Raw genomic sequence first — 12,376 nt, forward strand, 5'->3', positions numbered from 1 at the left:
AGATCTTTCAACTTGCTTAACAAATTATTGCTTGTCGGCATACAATTTCACTGTGTAATATTTGGTTAAAACCTGTAATTCATGCATTTGAGAATGACTAGCGACCTTCCATCGACCGCAACAGTGATCTGTCGAGCAAACATTTGCCTTTGTAATAATGAGCTCGTACGCACGATAACTATGCAGTAAGTATTTGCTAGTTATCGCTAAATGAATCCTACTGTCTAATAACACCTTTAGTAAGGCTTGCTGTTTAAGATCAGAATTTCTCAGAGGGGGGTCATAAGTAAGAGCATATTAGGGAATGTCCACATTCATTTAAGAGTTTAGATCACTATTAGGGATGAGCAGACCCGTGGATGTTCGGGTTCAGACAGATTTTAGTTAAAGTTTGGTTCGGGACCTTGACCCCAAATCCTATATAAAAGTCAATGGGGACCCGACCTAAAAAAAAATTGTGAGTGATAGGGGAGGAACATGGGGATCTAGAGTACCCTAGCATTTAGAGTACTTCTGTTCCTTGCATTTGTTGTGACTTTGTAAACATGTTCACTAATATATCATGACAACAATTGTAGGACCTGATGTCAGGATTTGCAGTTTGTATTCCTTGTATGGAATACTTTTATTGTTGTAAATTTCTCGTGCTTATTTAGAAAAGGAACATGTACGTGTTAGAAACTTACACACAAACAAATACACAATTTGCATAATTTTTATTTTTAGTACAAAAATATACCAATGTGTCCCTCATTACATCAATGCTTACGTTTAAAGGAGCTAAATAAATACGCTGGATATTTATGTAAAAAACATTTTCAACCGCACTGAGAAGTTGTATTTTTAGTCTCCTTTTTCCGTCATGGATATCTCTGGAATTCTTCGATGTCCATCTGTAGCGGAAAATTATGTTTAAATAATGGGAGATGGAAATGTTAATGAAGTGTATTGTAGTTGTTACACAAGAGTAAAAACATTGAATAATGGAGCATATTTGCATGGGGTAAAAGCAGATCATTTCTTTTATTTGGTGTCTTTTGAAATGTTTTCAAACTGTGATATTGTAATCTTCCTACATAAAAAGCTGAAAAACGTATCTAATGTAATGTAGTCATAGTCTTGCACTTAACAGAGTTATCAACTGTATTGTATCCAGAGATTAAAGGGAACCAATCACCAGGATTGTCGTATATAAGCTAAAGCCAGTGCTATACTGGCACTATCAGGCCGGGGCCACACGGGGACTAATGCGATCCTCGCATGACACTCGGCTCGCGCTGGCAGCACAGCAGGAGCAGAGTGTCATGCGAGTGTCATGCGATCGGACCTCAGCTGCAGGGGGTGGGCCGGCGCAGAGGAGGGGAGTGGCGGGCCGGCGCAGAGGAGGGGAGTGGCGGGCCGGCGCAGAGGAGAGGAGGGGTGGGCCGGTGCAGAGGAGGGGAGGGAGGGATTTATCTCCCTCTCTCCTCCGTTGCTGGCTATTGCCATTCTCGCAGTACATCGGTGTACTGGAGTGCAGTACGATCTTTCTCTCGCCCCATAGACTTGAATGGGTGTGAGAGAAAGTCTCGCATTACAATCGCAGCATGCTGCGATTGTTCTCGGTCCGATTGTATAACATTTTTCTCGGTGTTTGTATAACACTTATATTAATTCTAACAGGTGGAGGGGATAACTATGAATATATGATCTGCTCCAGTGCAACTGTCACTCAAGAAGCTGCTCATTTTATAAACTTCACTTTCTTGGATTTCAAAACCTAAACATCCGAGCTGACCAGTACAGGTATGTATAGAATCAGCCCGATATTGCCAGTATAGCACTGGCTTTAGGCTAGGTTCGCACACTGCGTCTTTTTGACGCTGCGTTTTTGTGCGTTTTTGGCCGCTAAAAAAAACGCACAAAAACGCACCTGCATCGAAAAAACGCATAAAAAAAGCACGCGTTTTTACCGCGATTTGGTGCGTTTTTGGCTGCGTTTTGCTGCGTTTTTGATCTCTGCGTTTTGCTGCGTTTTTCCAATGCATTGCATGGGGGGAAAACGCAGAAAAACGCAGGAAAGAACTGACATGTCCATTTTTTTTTTTAACTCAAAAACGCAGGTAAAAAAAGCAGATGTGTGCGGACAGCAAAAATGAAAACTCAGACTTTGCTGGGGAAGCAAAGTCCTGCAGTTTTAAGGCCAAAAACGCACCCGAAAAACGCGCAAAAACGCCGCGAAAAACGCACTGTGCGCACATAGCCTTAGGTTGTATACGAAAATCCAGGTGATTGGTTCCCTTTAAAATCACCCAGAATTCCTTGCTGGCTCAATGCTTGCACAAAGAAAGTTGATGTAAACATGATATGTCCCAATATAGTAGCTATGTCATTAAAAGGAAGGTTTCACATGTTTGTTTTACAAATTAATTAAATGTATATTTTTTTATATACAGTACTTTATATGATTGTCGGAAAGCCAGATTCAACTCATTTATTTCTATGGTGAAGTGTTGTGGCCACGGTCTATTGTGTGCATGAAGTGAGGGAAAGTGAACACTATGTATCACTTATTGTCAATGGTGGGTCCCTTAGTAAAAGGTATTACTGTTCAATAATAAAAGGACGGTTCAGACATAATTCTTCCAGAAGTTAGGGATGGTTTTGTCTACAGGTAATATAGACAGTTGTGAATATAGCTCAAGAGTAAAATACTGGCTGGAACTCCGGATCAGTACAAGATGAGCAAGGCAATTTACATATGTTTTTATGTTTTCAGCTTGTTGTGTAGTATATACACGCACACACACACATATAGACCGTGTATATATACATATATAGATTAATACATATATACATACACACACACACACACACACACACACACACACACACACACACACACTACATAACAAGCTCAATATATTTGTTTCTACCGGAATTTACTTTCTACAGGGTGTCCGCTCCCCCATGTGAACAAGCTCTTACACTGAGAATTGCTCCATATGTTTTCATATATTGCCATTTTAGAATTCTCATATAAAGTAGTGCCATGTCCATTTCAATAAATACATATTTTGATAACGCAAAGTTAACAAATAAGTCAGAATTAAATAAATGAAATGATTTTGATGGTAAATGGAGGATTTGAGCAACATTAATCATGTATCCATTGTATTTGTGATAGGCGTCAGATTTGGTCCAACCAAATTGGTCACAAAAAAAGTGAAATTCGATGCACCTTAACCAAAGTAAATAAACATATGAAGAATAAGGTGTATACATGCTGGATTCATCTCTAAAAGTAACAAGAGTAACAGAGACAGCCAATAAATACAGAATAAATGTTTATGTAAGGAATACTCTTTAAAGGGGTTGTCTCATCTTCTGAAATGGCTACAATTGCAAACAGTTTGTAAACACAAGGCAACTTTTAATTTTACCTCTTACTAAAAATCCTCTCCATTTTCTGGCATGGAAGGATTCTGAATTTCAGGGTTTACTGCTAGCTGTTGAGGTTACTGCCCACACTGCAGTCTATTAGCAGTTGCCAGTCTCCAAGGTAAAGAGAGCAGCGCTTACAAGATCTTTGTTATAGCGCCTGCATGTTGTGCTCTGAAGATGGCTGAATCATTGGATCCTGCCCGCTTTAGTGACCCTGTACTACTTCAGAGACAAAGGCCGCCTCTGCTTGTAGCATGGAAGCGTGCAAAGTTTGGGCAAGAAACTCAGCCAAGCTATTGAATCCAACAGTCTATCATCAGCGCTTCAGAAGATACAACAATCGCTTTAAAACAAAATGTTTCACCAAAGGAATTCCAAGGAAGACATTGTAATAATGTAGGCAAACCACTGGATAACTTATCAAAGCATAAGACTTGTCTGTGAAATTCTTCCCGCATACTGGTATAATGCAAAAAACGTGCTACTCACTCCACTTCCCCCAATAAGAGAAATGGGGTTAAAAAGCCAAAAGAATAGCAGCATATAAGGTGTACTGAATAAGCTAATAAGATAAATCTTAACAGGACAAGTCTTACACACAGTAAGCTCGTGAAGAAAAACAAAAACCACCACTGCAGTTTGTTAGTTTTTCATTCAAAGACAAAAGAGGATCCAGCAAGAAGAAAAGGTTTCTCATCGTTCACTCCTTATTAATCTACTTCTAGCTTTGGTTTAAAGGCAATCTGTCAGCAGGTTTTTGCTACTTCATCTGAGACCAGCATAATATAGGCAAATAGATCATGAATCCAATGGTGTATCACTTAGATTACTGGATGCAGCCATTCTGACCCAATCTTCATTTTTAAGTTTAGTCATGTAGCTGTGCTCAGGGAGCTGTCCCCACCTATACAGGCACTCAATAGAGATTGTACATTGACAGTGAGGTGTCAATCACAGGAGGGAGCGTCTCGGACAACATGGCCAGCTAGTCATAGCAATGATAATCACGAAGTGATAAAGCCTTTAGATTAAGATTAAGTAAACCAAATTGAGTGAGAGGCATAGTTCATTTTTGTTTGTTAAACCTTACAGCATGCTGTCCTCAAATCACATAGTAAAAACCTACTGACAGATTTCCTTTAAAGAAAACTCAAAAGTATTAAAAACTACAGTTACAATTTTTTAAAGAAATGCGGTGTGTAAAATATCTTTTACCCAGATATCACAAAATAAAGAATAATGGTACAAAATTGCAATAATTTACTAAAAAATATACTTTTTTTTGTTTTTATAGTGGTTGAAACATTACTAGACATTTAACATAACTTTTCCTGAAAAATGTTCTGATTATGTGATTTAGCCTCTAGAGGCTTATAAAAAAAACAACAAAAAAAAACAAAGGAAAACTCAGTGATGTGATAAAGTCAAATCTCAAATTCATTAATCAAAATGTGGAATTCTTATAGTAAGTATGTGTACAGTATGTGTACATTCATTGTATGCGTACATTCATTAGTCCTTGAATCTTCACGCTTGTAGTTAAAAAAAATATTGATTAATTTAAAGGCCAATAAAAATAAGGCAACAATAGGAAAGAAAAAAAATACAAATATCAGATAGTTCCCTTATTAAAGGCATCACAGTGAGGTGGCCTTGTGTACACATACAATAGCAGTATCAACCAGTTTGCTGCATAAGTTCCAAGATGACAGCCGATATGGAATGTTTTGTTGAAGATTTCCAAGGTCAGCGATCCATCTTATTTATGAATGAGAGACAACTTTGAAACAAGACTGCTTCCTGTTCTTGTACGTAAGAAGGGCTAACTAAATTGTGAATTATTAATCCATAGGTTAAGGGTTTGTTCCATATGTTCCATTATCACCCTGCAAAGAAAACCAGTGTGTGTTTATATACCCATACCCATGAAAAGATAAGAACTTATCTGGTAAATACAGTCTAACGACATTGTTTTGAAAACCCCTAACTTTATACAATGATGGTATCAAAAGGGGAGGGATAGAATAGTATCAGAAAGGGCTTCCTCACGAGGCCACGCAAATGGACAATTAAAAAGGCATATTGGGAGTAATCAGAATGTTCTTCTCGTTAACTGAGAATATACTTTGAATAAAAAAAAAATAATAAATTATATGCTAACGGTTTATTACAATTAAGGATGTCTGTCTTTAAAATTGTAATAAACTGCGTGAAAAAAACAAACAACTTTTACTTCCCAAGTACAGTGCCTTGAGAAAGAATTCGGCTCCCTTGAATTTTTCAACCTTTTCCCACATTTCAGGCTTCAAAACAAAGATAAAAGTTATGGTGAAGAATCAACAAGTGGGACACAATTGTGAAGTTTAAAATAAGCAATAAATTTTGTTTAACTTTTGAAAAAAAGAATAAACTGAAAATTGGGGCGTGCAATATTATTCGGCCCCTTTACTGTCAATGCAGCAAACTCACTCCAGAAGTTCATTGAGGATCTCTAAATGATCCAATTTTGTCCTAAATGACTGATTATGGTAAATATAAGCCTCCTGTGTGAAATCAAGTCTCAGTATAAATGCACCTGCTCTGTGATAGTCTCAGTGTTCTGTTTAAAGCACAGAGAGCATCATAAAGACCAAGGATCACAACAGGCAGGTCCGTGATACTGTTGTGGAGAAGTTTAAAGCCGAATTTGGTTTCAAAAAGATTTTCCAAAACTTTAAACATCCCATGGAGCACTGTGCAAGCGATCATATTGAAACGAAAGGAGTATCATACCGCTGCAAATCTACCAAGACCCAGCCGTCCCTCAAAAATGTAATCTCAAACAAGGAGAAGACAGATCAGAGATGCAGCCAAGAGGCCTATGATCACTCTGGATGAACTGCAGAGATCTACAGCTGAGGTGGGAGAGTCTCTCCATAGGACAACAATCAGTCATACACTGCACAAATCTGGCCTTTATGGAAGAGTGGAGTGGCAAGAAGAAAGCAATTTCTCAAAGATATCCATAAAAAGTGTTGTTTAAAGTTTGCCACAAGCCACCTGGGAGACATACCAAACATGTGGAAGAAGGTGCTCTGGTCAGATGAAACCAAAATCAAACTATTTGGGCACAATGCCAAACTATATATTTGGCGTAAAAGCAACACCGCTCATCACCCTGAACACACCATCCCTACTGTCAAACATGGTGGTTGCAGCATCATGGTTTGGGCCTGTTTTTCTTCAGAAGGGACAGGGAAGATGGTTAAAATTCATGGGAAGATGGATGGAGCAAAATACAGGACCATTCTTGAAGAAAACCTGTTGGAGTCTGCAAAACACCTGAGACTGGGATGGAGATTTGTCTTTCAACAAGACGATGATCCAAAACAAAAGCAAAATTTACAATGGAATGGTTTACAAATAAACGGATCCAGGTGTTAGAATTGCCAAGTCAAAGTTCAGACCTGAATCCAATCGAGAATCTGTGGAAAGAGCTGAAAACTGCTGTTCACAAACGCTCTCCATCCAACGTCTCAGCTCGAGCCGTTTGCAGAGGAAGAATGGGCAAGAATTTCAGTCTCTCGATGTGCAAAACTGATAGAGACATACCCCAAGCGACTTACACCTTTTGCTGCGATTACAGTTGCAAGTATTAACTTAAAGGGGATGAATAATATTGCACGCCCCACTTTTCAGTTATTTTTTATAAAAGTTTAAAATAAGCAATATATTTTGTTGAACTTCACAATTGTGTCCCACTTGTTGTTGATTCTTCACCATAACATTAACATTTTTATAATTATGTTTGAAGCCTGAAATGTGAGAAAAGGTTGAAAAATTCAAAAGGGACAAATACTTTCACAAGGCACTGTATATTCTTATTACTGCTTTACAATAGAATTTTTTGATGGTACTATATTTATTAGTCAGAACAAAAAGTAGTGCTGACAATCTTACCAATTCCTCATAATCTTCCACGTGTTTATATTTCTTTTCTCTGTAATAATGTCTTTTCTTGAAGAAATGAAATATAATAATGTCACACAGAACCGTAGCCTAAAATGAAATGTAAAAATCAGAATGTAACCAAACCGAGGTTTTGCACTACATTTTTTCATGTGATTTAATGATCTTTTTCAATAAATGATACATTTTACCATATTAAATTACGGTATATTAATTTGTTACACTAAACTATTTGTTTTGCCAGATAGGCCACGTTCTGAGTGTGAAGATGGTAAATATTCTATTTAGTTTTTATTATATTTTTCTGTTCTGAAATGCATGTGAAGACAACATGGTTGTCATTACAAGATGCATGGTGGTTGTTGCCAAACTCTCTCCAGATTCCCAAAGGACAACTCTGCCTAGTTATACAGTTATAGCTCAAGTACGCTTCTCTTTAGCATTCAACTTTACATATTAGTTATTTGTTTCTAATATAGGAAACCTGTGTTACTATCTGAACTATATAAGAACCGCAGTGGCCATTAGACCAAAAACAGATAGAACCACAAAATAAAGTTACCATGTTTACAGACTATACAATGCACTAGACCAGACCGTGTCAAGGGGCGGCCCGCGGGCCACATCCAGCCCGCCTACTGTCTGTGACCGGTCCGCCTGGTTCAGGACGCGCTTTTTGCTCGCCAGTCAGTGATGAGGGGAATCTGACCTGTTGTCCGGAGCTCCAGGCTCCAGGGAGGCCCCTGGTCAGATTGCCCTCACACACGCTGCGTGCCGGACAGGGAGCGATCCTGCAGCTCTGCACAGTGTAGGCAGCTGAACGCAGGAATCTCTTCTCTGTTCCCTGCCCGGCAACTTTCTCTGTGACACACACGCGTGCCCTGATGTCGTCACTACGGCGTGCGTGTGTAATTTGAAAAGTTCCCGCCTGGCAGGAGAAGCGGCACCAGCTGGGCCTGTACGGAGAGAAGCAGCAGCGCAGCCAGAGCACATAAAAGAGGAAGCAGCTCAGCGGGGGGTCTGTACGGAGGTGGCTGAGGAGGGGACAATAAGGAGGGAGAGGTGAGTGGTGACTAGTAACCTGAGGAGACAATAGGTGGGAGGGGGGGGTAACTGGTGACTAATATTTGGGGTATTGTGGTGTAGTATATGGGAATGTAGTTTTCCAGGTGTAGTATATATATTATAATATACATACATATATATATATGTATGTATATGTGTATGTGTGTGTGGTGTGTGTGTGTATTAATATTATATGCAGCTTTGTCGCTATAAAAGGGGGGGGCCCAGGTACAATTTCTTGCACAGGGGCCCCAAGCTGTCAATGTCCGCCCCTGCTGCTGAGAGCAGACACTTGATTGTGGTGCTCCTGGCATCGGCTCCGCGCAGAGCGCAAACATAACTAGAGCGGGTCTGGTACCTAGAATCAGCGCAGAAAAAAGCCCTTAACTGCAAGTGGTACTGGAGTTCCATCGGGTAACGTCTGCTCCTTAGGAATCTCACGCATGCGCACTTACCATTCTCGCCGCCTTCTCATCCTGGTGGCTTGTCGGCTTCAGTCGCGCACTGCTCATGCTCAGAAGACTCCTGCGGTTCTGGTCATGAGCAGCGCGTGTTTGAACGCAGCAAGTAAACACCAGGATGAGAAGGCGGCGAGAATGGTAAATGCGCACGCGTGGGATTCTGAAGGAGCAGACGTGACGTCGCTCATGTAAGCCCATGGTATCATGCCCACAGGGGCGTGATACCATGGAAAGAATGCAAACGCCCACAGGGCAATGCCACCCCCATGTGGCTAGAGACCTGCTCATTTACATAGGGAATATGTAAGTTATAAAACATTTTATTATTTTCATATTACACAATACTACAACACAGGGATGGGTAGAAAGGGGTTACTAGCTCACACATGCTCCTGCTTGTAGGTTAGAACGCTTTTTTGACCTGACAGGTTCCCTTTAAATAAAAAGATAGTGTATTGTGGAGGCCAAATCACAAAGATTCAGTCACTGTCCAAACTGTACATTTATTTGCATTAATGTGGACACAGTGGATATCATTTTTGTTTTAATTTTTTTTCTTACAAAAATTAAAGGGTGCCTGTTACTAGCAATCGCTTTAATTCTTGGTGTAAATGTTGTTCTCTTGAAATGGCCACATGGATGTGGTCCTCAAAAAGTAATTTTATACACTGAACTAGCTTTTAAATACAATTATTTACTCACCACACCAAGCAGCGCCACACCAGATCCAATGTTTATCATTGTAGGAATTATGTCGAACTTCCCTGCCTATGGAGACAAACACAATGTTACATCTGACAATTCAATATGTACAATGATTTTTGTATGACAATAAGATTTGAAAGAGTAAACAATTTCATTTAAAAAGATCAGCCTTTGCAAAGTTATGAATCGTTGTAATTTACAAGTTTTCTGTGACCGCTGTTTATTTCCAGGATATTCTCATTATACGGTTTCTCTGAAGACTATTGCATATATTGTAATTGTAACAACACTACTACTCTACTCAAAAAGATAAAGCTTAAAAAGCAAAGAAGACAAATACTTCATTTTTTTTAATTGCAATTGTGTTCAAATAATGCCTTGTATAGCTCAATAACGTAGCTGAGCAGGGGTGTACAAGGAAATCAAGGGCCCTATAGCAGAAGTCTTTATTGGGTCCACCCCCAAAAAAAAAAAAAAAAAAAAAAGGCTCTCCAATATATTACACACCCATATGACACATATACTAGAGTTCAATGTGCAAAAGTTTGGACCAGGGCCCCCCTCGGGGTACAGGATAATTACACTGACGCTTGGCTCTCCCATACTCCGATATCCCGATGATATAATATCCAATATTATATTGCATCTCATAGTTCTCCATACATTATAATACACTCCCCATAAATACTATGTGCAGAATTATTAGGCAAATTAGTATTTTGATCACATGATACTTTTTATACATGTTGTCCTACTCCAAGCTGTATAGGGTTGAGAGCCAACTATCAATTAAGTAAATCTGATGATGTGCAACTCTGTAATGAGGAGGGGTGTGGTGTAATGACATCAACACCCTATATAAGGTGTGCTTAATTATTAGGCAACTTCCTTTCCTTTGGCAAAATGGGTCAGAAGAGAGATTTGACGGGCTCTGAAAAGTCCAAAATTGGGAGATGTCTTGCACAGGGATGCAGCAGTCTTGAAATTGACAAACTTTTGAAGCGTGATCACCGAACAATCAAGCGTTTCATGGCAAATAGCCAACAGGGTTGCAAGAAGCATGTTGGGCAAGAAAGGCGCAAAATAACTGTCCGTGAATTGAGGAAAATCAAGCGTGAAGCTGCCAAGATGCCATTTGCCACCAGTTTGGCCATATTTCAGAGCTGCAATGTTACTGGAGTATCAAAAAGCACAAGGTGTGCCATACTCAGGGACATGGCCAAGGTAAGGAAGGCTGAAAAACGACCACCTTTGAACAAGAAACATAAGATAAAACGTCAAAACTTGGCCAAGAAATATCTTAAGACTGATTTTTCAAAGGATTTATGGACTGATTAAATAAGAGTGACTCTTGATGGGCCAGATGGATGGGCCAGAGTAAAGTAAAGATCAGTAAAGGGGCAGAGAGCTCCACTCCAACTCAGACGCCAGCAAGGTGGAGGTGGGGTACTGGTATGGGCTGGTATGATCAATGATAAACTTGTAGGACCTTTTCGGGTTGAGGATGCAGTGAAGCTCAACTCCCAGACCTACTGCCAGTTTCTAGAAGACAATTTCTTCAAGCAGTGCTACAGGAAGAAGTCGGTATCGTTCAAGAAAAACATGATTTTCATGCAGGACAATGCTCCATCACATTTTGTCAGGGCGTGTCACATCCAACTACTCCACAGCGTGGCTGGCCAGTAAAGGTCTAAAAGATGGAAAAATAACATAGCCCCCTTGTTCACTTGATCTGAACCCCATAGAGAACCTGTGGTCCCTCATAAAATGTGAGATCTACAGGGAGGGAAACCAGTACACCTCTCGGAACAGTGTCTGGGAAGCTGCACGCAACGATGATCGTAAACAGATGAAGCAACTGACAGAATCTATGGATGGTAGGCTTTTGAGTGTCATTAGAAAGAAAGGTGGCTATATTGGTCACTAATTGTTTTGTGTTTTGTTTTTGCATGTCAGAAATGTTTATTTCTAAATTTTGTGCAGTTATATTGGTTTACCTGGTGAACATAAACAAGTGAGATGGGAATGTATTTGTTTTTTATTAAGTTGCCTAATAATTCTGCACAGTAATAGTTACCTGCACAAACAGATATACAGTGCCTACAAGTAGTATTCAACCCCCTGCAGATTTAGCAGGTTTGATAAGATGCAAATAAGTTAGAGCCTGCAAACTTCAAACAAGAGCAGGATTTATTAACAGATGCATAAATCTTACAAACCAACAAGTTATGTTGCTCAGTTAAATTTTAATAAATTTTCAACATAAAAGTGTGGGTCAATTATTATTCAACCCCTAGGTTTAATATTTTGTGGAATAACCCTTGTTTACAATTACAGCTAATAATCGTCTTTTATAAGACCTGATCAGGCCGGCACAGGTCTCTGGAGTTATCTTGGCCCACTCCTCCATGCAGATCTTCTCCAAGTTATCTAGGTTCTTTGGGTGTCTCATGTGGATTTTAATCTTGAGCTCCTTCCACAAGTTTTCAATTGGGTTAAGGTCAGGAGACTGACTAGGCCACTGCAACACCTTGATTTTTTCCCTCTTGAACCAGGCCTTGGTTTTCTTGGCTGTGTGCTTTGGGTTGTTGTCTTGTTGGAAGATGAAATGACGACCCATCTTAAAGATCCTTGATAGAGGAGCGGAGGTTCTTGGCCAAAATCTCCAGGTAGGCCGTGCTATCCATCTTCCCATGGATGCGGACCAGATGGCCAGGCCCCTTGGCTGAGAAACAGCCCCACAGCATGATGCTGCCACCACCATGCTTGACTGT

At 39.8% G+C, this 12,376-nt stretch overlaps 1 protein-coding gene across 1 annotated transcript in view; it reads right to left on the reverse strand.

The window, feature by feature from the left end:
* Nucleotides 1-713: 713 nt before the first annotated feature.
* Nucleotides 714-12,376, reverse strand: part of P2RX4 (purinergic receptor P2X 4) — a 101,718-nt gene continuing 90,055 nt past the window's right edge. The window contains exons 10-12 of the mRNA XM_075323592.1: nt 9,600-9,665; nt 7,363-7,461; nt 714-5,309 (exon numbers count right to left, since the gene is read on the reverse strand). Of these exons, the coding sequence (XP_075179707.1) occupies nt 5,277-5,309; nt 7,363-7,461; nt 9,600-9,665 (198 nt within the window). The 3' untranslated portion in view covers nt 714-5,276. The remainder of the gene's footprint in view (nt 5,310-7,362; nt 7,462-9,599; nt 9,666-12,376) is intronic.

This window comes from Anomaloglossus baeobatrachus, chromosome 1 (assembly GCF_048569485.1).
Source record: "Anomaloglossus baeobatrachus isolate aAnoBae1 chromosome 1, aAnoBae1.hap1, whole genome shotgun sequence".
NCBI lineage: Eukaryota > Metazoa > Chordata > Amphibia > Anura > Aromobatidae > Anomaloglossus > Anomaloglossus baeobatrachus.